At 38.2% G+C, this 18,656-nt stretch overlaps 1 protein-coding gene across 3 annotated transcripts in view; it reads left to right on the forward strand.

Moving 5' to 3' along the window:
• Positions 1-18,656, forward strand: part of cdkal1 (CDK5 regulatory subunit associated protein 1-like 1) — a 281,165-nt gene that overhangs the window by 25,688 nt on the left and 236,821 nt on the right. For all 3 annotated transcript variants that reach the window (XM_085473177.1, XM_085473178.1, XM_085473180.1), the window contains exon 4: positions 12,655-12,739. In XM_085473177.1, coding sequence (XP_085329303.1) covers positions 12,655-12,739 — 85 coding nt within the window. The remainder of the gene's footprint in view (positions 1-12,654; positions 12,740-18,656) is intronic.

Consider the following 18,656-nt stretch of genomic DNA (forward strand, 5'->3'; position numbering starts at 1 on the left):
ATAAATACAGAACCCCATTACACACAACACACACACATTTTTAGGACCTGCACCATCCAATACGTTGAACAGGCTGTTTATACTTACATCCAGTGTCTTAGACTCACGGATGGACTCTGAGTTTTGTTTTTAAGACATTCCTTTTAAACAGACAGAGCAGAAACTGAAAGTTTGCTCGCTAATTCGTCTGCAGAATGGTGTTGTGTTGACAAGATCAGCCTGATGTCTGCAGGCAGCTGGCTGGCTAGTATTAGCTCCCGGCAGGGACAGACTGGATAAAGTAAAATCCACACCCTGTTTATTCGACTTATGGGCTTCATATGATGTAGCCAGAGAAAATATCTTGTCAACACTCACAGATTTCAAACCAGTGTGCAGACTTTTCCTTCTTTATTCTATTTCTCGTGTAATTGTGTTGTCTGGATCAAATACAATTGGTACGGCCGACTGCTGGGGTCTTAAACTGCGACGGGTCTGTATAAACACTCACGGTTTCATTAGTTTTGACTGTTGAGACTCTCAGCAGCTTTTATAGCCATCTGTAATTTTTTGCTAGATTAAAAATGATAATGCTAGCTTTGTGCACGTTTGAATAATGTTTAGCAGAGATGATATATGTATAGGACACATGCGCTCAAATACTAATGTCAGTCAGAGGATTTTTAAGAGTCTATATTGGATTTTAAAAAGGCAATTAATTGGAAAATAGATTCTTTATCCAGCCTTTGAAATTACACTGGAAAGCGAAAGTGTGTGTCATTTTTCACTCTGAGGTGTGTGGTAAAAGTGAAATCACTGGTATATTAATCTGTCAGTCAGTAACCTTTCAGGCCCTTCTTTCTCCCAGACACCCTGACTTTTGTGCCCTTGACTCTAATAATCCCTTTCTGGCTGTGTGAAATACCTTTTTATGTCTGCGCTGATGATCATAATGGTTTTCTGTCTGAGCTGCTGACTAGTGATTGGCCCCAATTACAGCATGAACCTCAGACTTCAAATCATCCTATCTATGCAAGGTGAGACATGTAATGGCAAAAATCTATTTAGGCCTCGCTTCCATCTCGTGCCTGACTGCAGCTCAATAAATCACACTTGATGCACAGTTAAAATCGCATGAAGTTGACTGCCAGATGTTTATCATTACTCTCCATTGTACATTTTCCCCATATATGTAACCCATATATGCCCTACAAGACCTTAATTCTGCTGGAGAATGTGATTGGTTTGAAACACAATACCTGAAAACATTTGTAACTCCATGACTGTAGTGGAAAAACACGCCTTAATGTTTCCCCATGTAGGTGCGTATATGCTTGACTCTTTACTTTGGCAGTTCACTAGTTCTGGTCTGAAACAGGGGCCCTTGTCTGGACCCAGGTGTGCCCACTGTGGCTCTGTGATCAGACGTAAGAGAGACAGATTGACTCCGGCCTCTTGCCCTGTGGAAGCAAACTTCTGCCATCCAAATTAGTGGTTGGCCTGTCTTGCAGCATTCATCATGGCTGCTCCACTTTCAGCTGAGCTTGCTGCTATTTTTCACCGAGGTACTCCCACTTCATCTTCTAATGCTAGCTCCCTCTCCTTTACCTATCTTCATTATTTTGTACTCTTTCTGTCTGTTTCTTGGATTTCATTTCACCACTTTCCTTTTTTCAATCTCTTCTGGCTTGCTTTTCTTTTTCTCTCCCCCCCCCCCCCCCCCCCTTTGAATCTCTACTCTCACTTCACCTCCATCCTTCTTAACTTGTTAGTCGTGATTCTTTCCCTGCCTCTCAGCCCTGCATCCTCATCGTTTCTGTCTCTTTCAGCCCCTATCTGTCAGGCTCACTCTCCTCCTCCAACAGTAATCTACTCAGAGTTGTTGAGGACAGGAGAGTAATCCCAAGTGAACAGATCTTTCTAAGATGTTGTCAAACTGTTGACGTGAGTGCTATCACGGGCCCCCGCTGTGCCTAACTTGGCATACCCTCTCTACTTCCCTACCTCCACACAGAGACACTCGCACACACGGCCATATCTGTCCCTTGAGAAGAGTCGGGAGATTATGCACACATTATGAGAACCACTGCTGTGGATTTCTGCTATTTAACAGAGTTGATGTAGACAGTGAGTCTGAGAGGACTGCAGTCTGGTGTATCTGAGGTGTGTCAAAAATAGAAAAACTAAAATCTGACATCTCAGCTGATGTAATTCGTACTAATTTGTAAGCTTTTTTTTTCCTTTTCAAATCTAGTTTGGCATTTTCCAACCCTGAAGATCAAATATTTGAAAAAAGATGACTCAAAATGGATAAATTACTCAAAATCAATCTGAATGGAAATCTGTGTGAAGATCTTTTTTTCTTTGTGATTGTTCTTGTTTATTTTCTCCATAGCCCAGTAAAAAAATTTGTTTTCTTTAGCAGTCTGTACTGCTTTCAGTAAAGTTATTTTATTCATGTTTGTACTCTAAAGTGAGTGTCTTTTAACTTTATAGACACTAGGGCTGCCACAAACGATTATTTTGATAGTCGACTAGTCACCGATTATTTTTGCGATTAGTCGACTAATCAGATCATGCATCAATTGGACGTAAAACGTACAGCTTATTGCACCAGCAGCATCTGCTCTTATATAACTATCATTAGCTTACAGCTTTAAGTGTTTAAGATATGTGCTAACTGAAAATAAAGACAAGATGATAGTTTATTCAATTTTAATGACATTTGCAGATTGTTTCGATGGAGTTTAATAAACTCCTTGCTATCTAAAATATAACAGGACACCGGAGTAAATTCTCGAGCATCTCAAAATTCTGATAATCAGCTGTCTGCTTGACATTTATTCAGCTGTGTAAAAACTATAACTTTAGTCTCAGCCAAACCGATTTACTCAGGAACAAATAAAATATTGAAAAAAGGCAAACAATAACATTTGTAAGTTATCTAAGTGACTTATATATCATGTTTAACCTGAGTAGCGAAAGACGGCCGTGGGTTTGAAAATGGTTGGCCCGGAGTCCGGTGTTCTCAGCCCCTCTAGTGACCTAGCCCCCGGCTAGCTATCGAGCTAGTGGGTAACAGACGTTTCCGAAAACGTTGGAGCGCTTTTGAAAATATGTGGTGTCCTGATAAACTGAGCAGATATTTGAGGTTTACATAGTTACATTCTCGCCTGAAAATATGTTAAACGTTTATTTTGTGACCCAGAAAGAATAATAAGAGTAGTATAAAAACTAACTAGCTGCCGCCATTGTTGGAAACTGAGCTGGGCTGCGCTATGAATTCTGGGACACAGCTTCTTCTTCTTCGGGGTTTAACGGCAGCTGGCATCCTTGTACATGCAGTGCTGCCATCTTCTGTTTCAGTCCGTTATTACACTCTTAAATCCTACTACTCATTCCTGCGTCTTTTGGGATCTAGCTTCAAACGACGCGTCGACTATTAAAATGTAATAGTCGACGTAATCGTGACTAGTTGACAAATCGTGGCAGCCCTAATAGACACACATAACATAGAAAATCAGTTTATAGAGGGCTTGGCAATCTATAGTTTTAAAACATAAAATAAGGGTTGACTGGCCAGCAGAGAAGCAGGCTGTCTGATCTGATTTCAGTTTACGGAGATGCTGATGACTCTGTAAACTATATGCCACCAGCAAGCTTTAAATAACACATGAATAAATAGAGAGTTGGCCAAAAGAGGACAAAGAACTGATGCCCTGAGGCGCTTTAGTAATACTGAGACACTGCGATTCTGTTGTGCACTAGTGTTGCCCTGTAGTTGCATCAGAAAATGAAGCAGTGATAAAGTTAGATGTGCCTGTGCCAGTTTTTTCTTTGGTTGTGCATCTTTCTGCTATTTTTATAGCTATTTTAAAAAAAATCCCTTTTAGTTTAGGGCTATAGCCGAAGATTGTTTCCGTTCTTGTTATTCTGCTGATGATTATTTGATTGTTTAATCTATTAAAAAATTCATTTGCTTCCTACCTTGTAATGAGGACTTTATGAAAAAGTGAATGTAAACGTAGGATCGCGTCTTACCACAGCAATATGAGCAGTTTCCTCAGTGTGACAGGTCTGAGTGCGTTGTGGGTAGCTGTAGTGTGTGTGTGTGTGTGCGTGTGTGTGTGCGTATGCAGTCAGCCAGCATCCCTCTAATGATAGTTGATTGCATTATCATCCACGGCTGAGTGGCTGCTCACCCTTGTAGATGTATGGACCAACTGCCAAACCCCAGGGCCTTCTGTCTGTGTATATGAGTGTGCGTATGTCTTGGTGTTTGTGTGGCTGTAGCTGTGTGCCAGTGCAAGTGCTTCCTTGTAAAATGTGATTGGAGGTGAAGCTCATAAGTCCTCTAAGAGCCATTCAGAATTTGCCACATCAGTAAGGCGCACACACACTCGCACTTGTTCCCCTAAGGAAAAGGAACCTTTTAGGCAGAAATGTTATCACCTGAGAATCAGCCTTGACACACACACACACACACACACACACACACACACACACACACAGAGCATGACTTTGTGCATTTGCGATTGTAGCTGTTATGTTTGTGCTTGTTTACCTGTGACTGTGGGATGTTGTAAAGTTGCAGTTTTGACACAAAGTGTCGAAAGAAACGATGAATTGACAAAAATGAAAACACAAACAAACCCCAAACAAGCTTGATTCAGTTTCCCTTCTGTTGAATTTGTATGTGTTTGTGATAGTGGCATGTGGTTTTCTTTCTGTGTGACATATTAAGACTGCAGTAGTGCCAGGATAACACAAGTCTAAATACATTAAAAGAATGTATGTTTGAAATATTTATTGTCCTGACAATATATTTTATGAAATATGCTTTAGTATTTAGTTTTTTGTTTGTTTGGAGGGAACATAAATAAATAAATAAATAAATGAATCAAAAGGGGGGAAAAGTGGGCTGTAGCCATATCTGTGCTAGGACATTATTCATGGCAGTGAGCTCTATCTGACTTCTGGGAGATGCATAACACGGTGGAGCGGGGTCACTGCCCCGCCCTGCCCTCCAGTCCACCTGTCCTCCCAGCCAGTACGCTTGGCATCCAGCTGTCCGGCCAGCCTATCAGCCAATAAGCCCATACAGGCCTTGTTAGCTCAGTCAAGTGTGTCCATTCACCCCAAAGCCACCCCTTGCCCCAGCACTCTTACCCCGATAGAGCACTACAGCGCCGTATCCCAAGGTCAGCATGTCCTGTGCGTTTTTGTGTGTGTGTCTGACGAGCAGTGGGGGCGGCAGAGGAGGAGAAAGACGATATGTTAGAGATGAAGGGTGCAATGGATGGAGGGTACAGGACAGAAATAACAAGGGGGAGAAGTGCGTGTGAATGTGGGGGTGTCTGTGGGATGGGGCGGAAAGTGGGTCATGGTTTAGTCTGTATGTGAAGCACCAGGAGCATCAAAATGACCCGTAGGGCTGCTGTCTGCCCCTTCTCTCTGTCACTCACACGCACGTGCACACACGCACGTCCCAGTAGCTCTCATGTATCATCTACCAGTGTTGAAGACCCGGGGTGGGTGGTTTAGATTTTTGTGGTCTAGAACACGGTTTCCAACTATTTTCTTTTTCTTAAATGTCTGTGTAACTGTATTCATATCCTCTGTGTTGGCTCACACAAGGACAATTCTTCTTTTCATTATTTGAAGGCAGCGCTAGCTTTGATAGCTGATCCCTGCAGAGGTATTTAATTACCATGTTAGCAATATTTGGAGGGACTGTTACTGTAAGTCTTGGTAATTCGAGCTGCAGTTTACACCACGACGTATACTTTACAGCTTTACTGCAGTGCATAAGTCGACATATGACATTTTGAAACCTACACTTACTGTGGTTTAGGATTTTTAGCATAGTTGATCCAGTTTCTTTTTTAGAGAGGAAAATATTAGTCATTTGTTGATACGGTGGTGTTGGCTGATAAATCAGATTAAAGTATGGATGTTTCATAGTTTCTCTTAGAAGGTACTCTGCAGCTTCTCAGTCTGCAGCCACAAACGCCACAAACAGAACACCCAGCTGATCCGAGCTGAGGAGGGCAGAGCGTAGAAGAGTAACCCACAACCTGTTGTCACAAAAAACAGCAACAACTGAGATCTTAACTCAGAAATAGCTCCACATGCCAAATGTTAATCTTTGTGTATTTGAAGAGGAACAAATAATGAGATCAGCTTTTTAAATGGTCAAATAACGATATCATTAAAGGTGTCAGTGTTGAAAACCCAGTGTTGGTCAGGCTCTACTTTTGTTTACATAAACGCACGGCATAGAAGAGCCACGTCGACAGGACAGGACTCGGCAGTCCATCTGCATCTAAAGGACAACAGTCACTCTTTCGATGATGCCAACATTCACATTTTGGACAGAGAGGACAGATGGTTTGAAAGAGGAGTGAAAGAAGCCATCTATGTCTACTGTGAGCGACCATCTTTGAAGAGAGGGCGGGGCTTACAACACCAACTGTCTGCCATCTCTAATCCAGTTTTGAGATCCCTCCCCAGACACCTTAACGCCCACTCACATCCTGGGTCTTTTGACCTCAGTAACTCACATGATAGGGTGGGGCAAGGCTTCACAATGGGTTCATCTGAAACCTTGGCTGACTGTGACACACACCCGTTTTCACACCGTGGCGCGTGTGATTAGGTAGAGGATCAACAGGGGGTCCATGATCCTCTTGGGGGACACTCCCATAGGGTTTAAAATCTGGGACTCCCCACCAATTGCTCTTAGAACTGAAGAGGCTTCTCGGATGAGATCCAGATGCTTTTCTTTCCAAGCTCCTTAGACTACGACGACCTCAACGACTGAGAACCTTCACAGACCCACTGTGGAAATAGATTGTTTACCGCAACAAGCAAAACACTGAGACCGATCGCAAGTTCCTTAGGCTATACCAATAGGAAAACTCTGGATGAGGATAGTTTTAGCCTACTATAGCTGGTGAATTAGCTGAAAATGAATGTAAAGGGTTTTCAGTCATTTAATCATTTAGACTGGCAGATTAGTCGTCTAAGACCTGCTGAGTGGCCAGAATTTCAGTGTTTTCCTTTCATTTGTGTGTATACTTTAAAACATTTAGAATATGTAGAGAGGATTTCTATTTCTGTGTTCTCTTAACATTACCACAATATTTAAAAGGTACTGTTGGGTTGGGGTCCAAATTCTGACAATAAAATTATATAGTGCCTCAAAAAGAGTTTTTTAGCTTCACATCCTAATGAATTTTGAACCGGTCAGATACAAAATAAATGTAACTGTTTAATCTTGGTATGCAACACTGCTTTTGAAGACTGGTATGCCTCATCCTGGTAATATTGTAATGAGAAGGAACATACACAACATCCACAGCATAGATATAAGCCAAAGCTCTTATCAGGGACTCTGTTGTTTTACTTGACTGAAATATCAGGTAACAGCTAAAAATGAAGCTTGTGCTCCAAACCTGCAGTTTGTTAAAATACTTGTTTTTCTTTTCTTTTCAGAGATGATCCAACTCTTTATTGTTTACAAGAAATGTAAAATTGAAAGACCTGTGGCTGTTATGGCTCAGCATTGGCGAGGAGCAAATCATTTGTCCACATAATAAAGCAGTTTCCTGTACGCTAGAAGATTTTTAAACCAACATTTCTGGTATTACAAAGAGAATAATAATATAAAAGAAAACCATCAAACCTCTTGTTTAACTGGAGAAAATGTGGGCTTAAATAAAGTGGGTCATTTAAAAGTAGAAAACGGCTCTTTTTACAGTAAACAGACAATTTACAGTTAAAATTTACAGTTTTCAGTGGTAAAAACTGTAAGTTCCAGGCTAGTACTGGTAATTTAAAATGTATCCTTTATATCTAGAGTTCACGAAGCGGGCCATGCTGGCCACTGGTGGCCTTTTTGTAATATACTTTTCATGCCACACTATAAAGTGACAGGACTAAAGTATCTGTTCAATTTCAGCTTGTCTTTTGTAGCCATTGTTGCAGAGTAAACCTCGCTAACGTTGACAAATGAACCATCCTCTAAGCACGTTGCTGCCCTCAGTCGCGCTCGCTCCCTAAATTGGCACTCAATCATGAAAATTTGGAGAGCCTCTGCTTTTCATTATGGTTAGTTTGCCTGTAAAAATAATATTGGTAGTGGAAAATGACTTCTTATACATATTTTATGTGCTTTTATATCCTTTTTGTTTAGTGCAAATGTAATTAGGCCCTAATAGGAAAATATAAAATTTCTAATCAGTTAAATTTAGACACACAGACAAAACCACAGACATTTCTCATTTCTAAGTGCAAGACAACTGTCTGTTTACAGTAAACAAGTGAGTGAAATTTACAGTTTTCAGTTGTAAATTGGCACATCTGCATAAAGTACATGCGAGCATCGGAAATTACCGTATTCCCATTCTGCCTGTTATTGTTTGTGTTGCTCTGCTTTCTGACCCTGCAGCTGAGCCTACTGTCTGCTGCTCTGCGGGGTGCTGCGCACACCTGTGGGTAAATCAGCAAGAAATACAGTCATGTGCAAATACAGCAGAATTCATCATTTTGTAGTGTTTGTAAACCAAAAACATTTAAGTGTAAAGGTGAGCAGACAAATAAGACTCCGGCTCTGTTTCTAATCAGTTATGTTGATTGTGGTGGGTTTTGTGTTTTCATTTATTTATTTATTTATTTTTAAATGAAAATGTGTTCGGGTAAATTATCACCTGCCTCATTCCACACACGCTTTCAATTTCTCTCAGGATGACTCGTTTCTAAGTCAGTCCTACGCATTCTTTTATTCATTTTTATTCATTTTTATGTAAGAAACAATAACTTGCAGTCCCTTTTTTTTCTCCTTTGATTTGGTCATTTTTCCATCCGTACTTACTTGATGAGTGCACCTGCTCCCAAACCTCCCATACATCCTCTCCATAGGGAGTAGTGTGATTGAAATATGTTATGTATGACCCCGTGTATACGCCTGCACCCACACAGACACACACACACTGACCACAGGTGCTGCTTTTCTAATATCCCTGTCTCTCTTGTATGATTTGGTCTTAGGGTGAAGTTAGGGTGAGAGGCAGAGACACACACACACACACACACACACACACACACACACACGGCGTAAACAGAAATAACCTCAAGGTTAAGATTTAATCATTTGGGCCCTCTGTAGACGTACCGCACCTCCATTCACATACATAGAAATCAAAGCCAAGCTTTGTACACGTGCATGCACACAGGTCAATTTCTTTTTTTATATATATTGGGGTCAACGGTTTGGGATTGCTGGAATTTTTTTAATAGTATTGGAGAAACTCACAAACATACAGCCTAAAAATATCAATCTGTTGTGGTCAAATGGAAAACATTTCTTACACTGAACGACATATAAAACAGGCTTTTTATGTGCGTGCTGCACACTGAGTGAATAGCCATTATTACATGCTCTCTGTCTTTGTTTCTCATAAGATACAGATACATACATTTATGCACTTGCATATAACTATGGTTTCACCATGCAGGCCCTGATGAGTTTTTGTTTGGATATGCTGTGTAGAAATGTTGTTTTTTTTTTTGGGGTTTTTTGCTCTTCCATGTGTTCTCTAAAGTCTAAGAATGGCACAAAGGCAGGAACAGCAGCATTAAACTTTTTACTTGTTACCCATTTACCCACTGGTGTCACCTTAGTCTAACTGGTAAAGTTATCATTCATGGTGTGAAAGCACAGGGCTGGGTTACAGATCTTTATGTTCTGCATTAGATAAGATAAGTCAACAGTTTTTGTGCACTTTCTGTTTTAAGGCATTGTCATGCCATGGCAGGCAAAAATAACCAAATGACTTCTGCGCCATTGGCTGCACCTCTGTCTTAATGCAAATGTATGCAAATGTGAAATTCCAGAGATTTTCCAGTAACACGATGACTTTGTGGTTGGAATTTATCGGAGCTTAAATGGTGACTAAGTCAAGGTTACCGTGAGAAAGCTTTTGCTTAGATTTGGCCAGCGAGACTAGAAAAGCGCTCTATAAAAGCAAGTCCATACCTGAGGATGAAGAGGCAGAGAACATACGCACGGACCCGTAATATTCAACTTAACAGAGGATCTAATGCAGACTTAATTTTTAGTCTGACCCTAGGAAATGTTTAGTGTCCTACTAAGTCATCTATAGTCTAAATTTGCACTTTGATTCACTGATTTAAAAAAGAAAAATTCCACAAAACATGATCTAAAGTTCAGCTGCTGCCTGCCATTTAATCCATAACTACATAAAACCTTATTTTGCAAATGTACAGTCTTGCATCTTTGAGATTCTGCGTCCTCTGCACATCTATGTCTGGTTGGCTCCTTGTAACAGCCAGCGCCTGTCTTCTATCGTCACATGGTTGATGGCAGTTACGCCTGGATTAGTTTTCAGTTAGATGAAAATGTGAAAGAAGAAGCAAAAGCAACTGTCACTGAGAATGTGACAGCGACTGTCAGGGCTCTGTTAATGCGCCGCTCCCTCCGCGCCCTCTCTGTAAATGTTTAGTTAAATACAGCCTCCGTTTTCCAAAAATACAACACAATAAAGCGTCCTTTGACCCCAAACATCGTGTGATGTCATAAATGTGCCTTTGTATGTTAGCTTTGAGCTACAAGGTAATGCTTCTCCATTCAGGCTCATGTGATGTATGCTTTTTCATTTGCTGTTCACTTGATCATTCTTTAAGATCATTTGTATTTTTAATCAATAGATTAATTTCAAAATAAAGGCCCGTTGCTAATATGATATATTATAATTTATAATGAGGAAAAAAGTCACTTTAAACCAAATAAATAAAAAAAAGAAATAAATCCAGGATGTGCACCATAATATTTACTGTAGTTGTTTTCTCTCTTTTTCCAGCATAGTTTTTGTCTCTGCACTAGCAAGCTTATTCTGTAGCTAGGATTGTTGTGTGTGTGTTTGCGTGTGTGTGCGTGTTTCTGTTAAATTGATGGAGAGCTTGTTATTGTTGGTCTGGAAAGCATCCCTTGGGACTGAGAGGAGAAAGCAACCACACAGCTGAGACCACTCTCACTAAAGTCATGTGTGTGTGTGTGTGTGTGTGTGGGTTGCCTCTCAAATAAATGTAGGCATAATAAGAGCTTTTGCCAGCTGAACACTCTCTCTCTCTCTCACCTCCCCTCGTCCCTTCCCGTTATTCATTTCCCAATCATCAGCACAAATATACACACATTTGTAGCTTTAGGATTACTCATTATGTCTGGTCTTTCTATTATTAGTTTTGTCATTTAAAGAATTGATCACTCCAAACAGAAAAGCCCAAACAAACCCAAAACATGCTCGTGATTCATGCCCTACTGTTGCGAGTCATACGTAGTGCTTTTAGAAGGACTGTCTGTCTGTTTTGATGAGGCATCATTTAGTCAAACTTACTGTCGCATCCAGTCTACTAACAAACCTCAAACCTGCTGCATTTGTACATTTTAAAGATGTGGCGGTTTGCGTCTGTGCTTATGTGTTACTGAATTAATATCTCTGTTACAGATTGGTCATCATATTGAAATTTATTCTGTCTTATGTATTCAAAACTAGTGGCAAAGTGACATCATGAAGGTTTAAATTTTAACGACCTGGAATTTGAATATACTGAAAAATGTTGAATACTTGGTCACAGCATGAATGAGAGTGGAAATACATTTGCATATATTTGTGTGGCACTATGAATAATTTAATAGTTGTTTCATTCTGGTTTACCCTTGGTGCAGAAAAAAAAAGGTATGTAGGCTGTTTGTTTGAGGCTTTTTTGTTTTAAATTGTTTGTTTTGTGAACTCTATTGACCGGTAGAGGTTACCTAAGGTACGCTGATTTTCTTTGGTAATTTTATTACATAAAACCACCGTATAGCACATTAACTATAATGCTGTGTGTGTGTGAGTATACTTGGCTGACGCAGGGAAGTAGATTTCCTGAAATATCTGGTTTAATGTGGCATAAAGGAGCAGCGCCCCACCACCAACGTGCCATTACATCCCCTCCAAATCTGTGTGTGACAGCTCTCCTGGCAGTGCTAAGATTCATACCATCGTCTCGAAGAGCACGTGTGTGCGTGCGTCCTGGTTAAACATGTTGAAATGATCTTAATTTTAAGCAACTAGGAGTTTATCTTGTTTGGCACTTGACACGGAGCTGGTTTTCAGCTTTAAAAATTTAGTTGTATACTTTGTGTATGTGTGTATATATATATATATATATATATATATATATATATATATATATATATATATATATATATATATATATATATATATATGAAAGTGCAGAAAATGCTAAGTGGACACAGGAATCAACCATGTTTTGTCAGAGACACTTTTTCCAGTGCGCTCTAATTCTAGTTTTCACAACATAGAGAAGTGGGAATTTACATGGGGTTAAAATTACCGACACACATTGGATTATTTTGTGAGTACAAACTGACTCACTGTGGAATTCAGACGCAAAGGAGTTCCACCAGAGACTAATTAAGCACTTCTTCATCTTTTAGGATGCCATGTGCTTTGTGCTTGACTCATGTATATGACTTTCGGTTTGTTTTTTTCTGTGTGTTGGCTTCATCTTGGGTACTCATAACATTGTAATGCTACGTTTGCTTTTCCAGTCTGCAAAAATAAAATGCGTTGTCTCTCTTTGTAGATGACCCGACAGAAGCAGACGTGTGGTTGCTCAACAGCTGCACTGTGAAAAACCCTGCAGAGGATCACTTCAGAAACTCAATCAAGTAATGAAAAAGCACACAAACGATATGTATCCTTGTCTTGTTCGAAGGATCGTTACATTTTAATAGGAACTGGATAAAGAAATGTTAGCTTTGCTTAGTAGGTCTTTTATATGGGGTTGTGATGGCTCATTTCTCTATCAGAAGAGTTTAAAATACAGGAAAAAAAGTAAAAAAATTTTAACTAGAAAAATTTGCATTTCCTGCGAAAATGCTGTGTGGATGCCTTAACGCTGAAGATGTCTGCTGAAAAAAGCTGAAAAAGTTGAAAAAAAAAAAAAAAAAAACATTGCCCTGAGCAGGATTCGAACCTGGCCCTTCTGGTCTAAAGGCGGCAATTCACCTCACTGCACCAAACTCATTCACACAAAGAAGAGGTGGAGAGAGTGACAATTGTGGTGAAATTAGCAGAAGCTGCTTAGAATTGTGCTGATAAGAGGTGAAAAAGCTAAACATTTGGCAGAAAAGAGGTGAATCAGAAGAATTTCTGCTGAAAAGAGGCAAAGAAGCAAAAAGATGAGCTGAAAAGAGGTGTAGAAGCAGAAGTACTTGCTGAAGATGGCTGTATGTGTAATGACACACTGGAGAGCAGTGACACACAAGAAAGCAGAGCGCATGCAAGCAGGGAACATGTGTAGCAACTGTCACAGGTAGGATTCAAACCTCTGCCACCGGGTCTCACGGCAGATGCCCTACCCTCTGAGCCAAATGAGTTCTGGTCACAAGCAAAGATATGATGAGAGGGACAATGTGCACTGTGGAGCAGAAGCTCAAATTAGCAGAAAAGAGGTGAAGAGGAAGAACTTTGTTGTGAAATGAGGTAAAGAAACTGAAATTTGTGCTTAAAACAAGTGAAAAAGCTGAACTCTGAAATCCTGCTAAAACAGCAGAAGAGGCTGATATTTTTCAGCTACTCATTGAGCCAAACTGGTTCTCACGTAACTGAAAAAAGGTGGAAAAGCTTACAATTCTAATGAAAACAGCAGAAGAGGCTGAGATTTGTGCTGATAAGAGGTGAAAATGCTGAACCAATCAGAGGTACTGCTTCTGTCTGCTTCATCAGGCTGTGTACTTGTATGTATTTCTGCCATAGACTGTTAACAAGAATGTGAGGTCCATATTAGAAAAGCTGCTAAAATCATAAAACTTTGCAGAATTGTAATAAATTATCAATATGAATTACCGGTCTGTGATAGTGTATAAATTTGTACTCAAAAACTAGGTGGGATAGAAGCATAATTCTTGCACTGGGTGAATCAGCGGACTTTGGTGTACTTTGACTACGATTTACATAGCTCTTTGTATCTCCGTCGCGGAGACATGACGAGAGAAGAAATGGCTTAATTTTCGGAGTTTGAAAAATGAGAGGAGGACAGATTTCCACCCCTCAAACATGTTTTTGCAGAAACACTGTAATTTCGCTTAAATAGTATGAAATAGCAGTAATACTATGATTTGGCAGAAATACTACTTTTTAGCACAAATACTATTGTACAGAATGGTGTACGTCAGTTTAATGCTGGGTGGTGCTGCAATAGTAACTATCCTCGGTCAGAAGGAGAGGCTGACATCCAGGGATTAGATTACCACAGGTGGAGTTTATTACTAAGGCACTACCCAAAAGGCGCCACAAGAGGGCACTCCAACACAAGAGATGACCTATTTACACTGTAAACACCCCCTACTTAGCCACTACATACTACAGTGATATTACAGTATACAAATTCACACAAATACTATGATTTGGCAGAAATACTATGACTTAGTAGTAATACTATAACATAACAGTTCAATGTTCTTGCACAAATACCACAATATGGCAGAAATACTATGTTTTAGCATAAATACTGTGATTTGGTATAAATACTACGATTTGGCACACATACTATATTCCGCAGATACACTATAACATAACAGATATTCTACGACTTAGTAGTAATACTATAACATAACAGAATTATTAATTGGGCACAAATACCACAATTTGGCAAAAATACTATGATTGGGTACAAATACTATGATTTGGCAATAATACTGCATTTTAACACAACTACTGAGATTTGATTGAAATACTATGATTTTGAAGAAATACTATTACTCCATACAAATACGATGCTTTGGGACAAATACTATGTTTGGGTTCCAATACTATGATGTGCAACAAATACTATGATTTGGCACAAGTAATATGATTTAGTACAAATACTATGATTTGGCAGAAATACTATGCCTTAGTAGTAATACTATAACATAAGAGATATACTATGGTTTTGCAGACAAACCAAGTTTTCTGCACAAATACCATGATTTGGAACAAATGCTATGATTTAGCAGAAATACTAAGATTGGGTACAAATACTATGATTTGGCAATAATACTGCGTTTTAACAACAACTACTGAGATTTGATTGAAATACTATGACTCCATACAAATACGATGCTTTGGCACAAATACTATGATTTGGCAGAAATACTATGACTTAGTAGTAATACTATAACATAACAGATTTCCTAAAAAAAACTATGAAATTGCAGTAATTCTATGACTTGGCAGAGATACTACGTTTTAGTACAAATACTATAACAACGCAGAAATACTATGACTTAGTAGTAATACTATAACATAACAGTTCAATGTTCTTGCACAAATGCCACAATATGGCAGAAATACTATGTTTTAGCACAAATACTGTGATTTGGTATAAATACTACGATTTGGCACAAATACTATATTCCGCAGATACACTATAACATAACAGATATTCTACAACTTAGTAGTAATACTATAACATAACAGAATTATTAATTGGGCACAAATACCACAATTTGGCAAAAATACTATGATTTGGCACAAATACAATGACATGGCAAAAATACTATGATTGGGTACAAATACTATGATTTGGCAATAATACTGCATTTTAACACAACTACTGAGATTTGATTGAAATACTATGATTTTGAAGAAATACTATTACTCCATACAAATACGATGCTTTGGGACAAATACTATGTTTTGGTTCCAATACTATGATGTGCAACAAATACTATGATTTGGCACAAGTACTATGATTTAGTACAAATACTATGATTTGGCAGAAATACTATGCCTTAGTAGTAATACTATAACATAAGGGATATACTATGGTTTTGCAGACATACTATGTTTTTGCACAAATACCATGATTTGGCACAAATGCTATGATTTAGCAGAAATACTATGAATGGGTACAAATACTATGATTTTGCAATAATACTGCGTTTTAACAACTACTGAGATTTGATTGAAATACTATGATTTAGAAGAAATACTATGACTCCATACAAATACGATGCTTTGGCACAAATACTATGATTTGGCACAAGTACTATCATTTAGTACAAATAATGTGATTGGGCAGAAGTACTATGTTTCAGTACAAATACTATGATTTGGCAGGAATACTCTGATTTAGCAGAAATACTATGTTTTAACATAAATACTATCTTTTGGCAGAAATTCCTGCTAAAAAGGACTATTTCTGCTTTTTAGCAGAAATACTGTAATTTGGCATAAATACTATAATTTGGTATAAATACTGTGATTTGGCACATATAATATATTCAGCACATATACTATAACATAACAGAAATATTATGATTTGGCCCCAAAACCATGATTTTGCACAAATACCATGATTTGGCAAATATACTATGATTTTTCAAAAAATACTATGATTTAGCAGAAGTACTAAGATGTAGTAGAAGTACTTTGCTTTAGCAGAAATACTATGATTGAGGAGTAATACCTAAACATAGGAGAAATATTGATACACAGACACACATACACAGACAGTAAAGGGAACAGGAGCTGTGGAGAGTCTGGGCTTGGTATATGTAGGTCAGTTAAATTAGCTGCACCTGCTGTAGTCAGCCCTTACACACGCAGACACAGAGAGAGGTGTGAGTTTTCTTCAGTGTATTTCTGACATTCAGGATTCCCCTCGAACAAATGGCCATAATTTCCTAACCGTAGAGGCTAGAACGGTCATTCAGACATTGTTTTGTTCAGAAGAGATGGGGGAATCTTCAGGTCTTCATAATTCAGAGATAAAATATAAATTATTAAAGATATATGACTTGTAATACACTGTAACTGAGTAGAGGCGAAGCAAAAACTGCCTTGACTTGCTCTCAAACAACCTTTGGTAACTCTAAATCTATATGGAGCATCAAAATCATTCTTTCACCGTAAGAAACAGCAGGCTTTGGTGAACAGTCATGGAAATTTTCAGGGCTCTGTGGAAATCCATCAAAAAGATATGATGAGAGAAAAAAGTGACTCATTTCCAGAATTTGAAATCTGATGAAATCTGAGCGAGGGACAAATTTCCTACCCTCAAACAAGTCTAACTCATCTCAGAACGGTAATAGGTGAGAAAATAATTCTTGAATTGTGAGCATCAGGAGTGTCTGAAGATATACCGGGACAAGCCTCATGTCTTAACTTCGCTTCATTAAGGAGATATGACAATTTGAAAATGCCTCTCATTAGAGAAATCCAGCGGTGATTTTGAACAAACTCTCCATTGAGTTTATATGGAGAGTTTTCTGACTTTGTGTTACTCTGAGGAGATTTGCAAAATAAGTATGAGTCCCACAACAATGATAGGGACATTTTCTGAAAGCCAGCAAAAATACCTACGTTTTGGTGTATAATCTGTGGGGCTTGAGTGGAAATTGAGCGAGTAGCAAGAAGTTGTTTGGACATGAAGAGAAAATTCAAACAGTTTCACTGTCCCCTCTGAGTTAATTGCATAGCAACCATAGCAACGCATGTATTTTCTGAAAAATCACAATTTTGCAACTGAAGACTTAAAGAGAGACTAGAAAAATTTGCATTTCCTGCGAAAATGCAGTGTGGATGCTTAAAGCTGAAGCTGTATGCAAAAAGTAGCTGAAAAAGCTGAAAAGTTGCAGAAATTGTAAAAACTTTGCAGAAGCAAAAGAAGTTTGCTAAAATGGAATAACTTAGCAGAACTGCAATATCTTAGAGGAAACATAATACTTGGCAGAAATACAATAGCATAGCAGAATTTAGCAGAAATATTGTAACTTACCAGAAATATGATAACTTCTCAAAAATACAAGAATTTAGGAGAAATAGTATAAGATAACAGAAAGAATATATTTAGCCAAAATACTTAAACATTACAGAAACACTATGATTTAGAAAAATAGTACAACAGAGCAGAAATATTGTGATTTACCAGAGACACTGTGATGAACTATGAATATTGTAATTTTAAATTGAGACTATGTTTTAGCACAAATATTATAATTTGGCAGAAATACTATAATTTAGCAGAAATACTATATTAAGCACAAATCCTATAAAAAGCAGAAATGGTATGATTAAGCACAAATACTACATTTAGTAGAAATACTTTGTTTTAGCACAAATCCCATAAAAAGCAGAAATACTGTACTATGATTTAGTAGAAAAACTATAATTAATCAGAAATACTAAATTTAGCAGAAATACTATATTAAGCACAAATCCTATGAAAAGCAGAAATAGTATGATTAAGCATAAATACTACATTTAGCAGAAATACTATATTAAGCACAAATCCTATAAAAGCAGAAATAGTATATTAAGCACAAATCTTATAAAATAGCAGAAATAGTATGATTTAGCACAATAGTAATAAGTTAAACAGAAAAATTGGAAAAGCAAAATGGACAGCTGAAAAAATGCTGAACATGCTGAGGGTCCCTCAAATATACTTGTTAAATGACAAAAATCTGCAAAAAAATTTATTACAGCCACACAATCACAAATATGTACACATGAGGAAACACACATGCACAGAGAGACCCACACACAAGATCCAATTCAGTCAACCAGTCTAAATATATTGAATTTAAATCTTAGAAT

Source organism: Copadichromis virginalis, linkage group LG11 (genome assembly GCF_057382275.1).
Source record: "Copadichromis virginalis isolate Kocher_CV1m ecotype Utaka linkage group LG11, C_Virginalis_male_GT1.1, whole genome shotgun sequence".
Classification (NCBI taxonomy): domain Eukaryota; kingdom Metazoa; phylum Chordata; class Actinopteri; order Cichliformes; family Cichlidae; genus Copadichromis; species Copadichromis virginalis.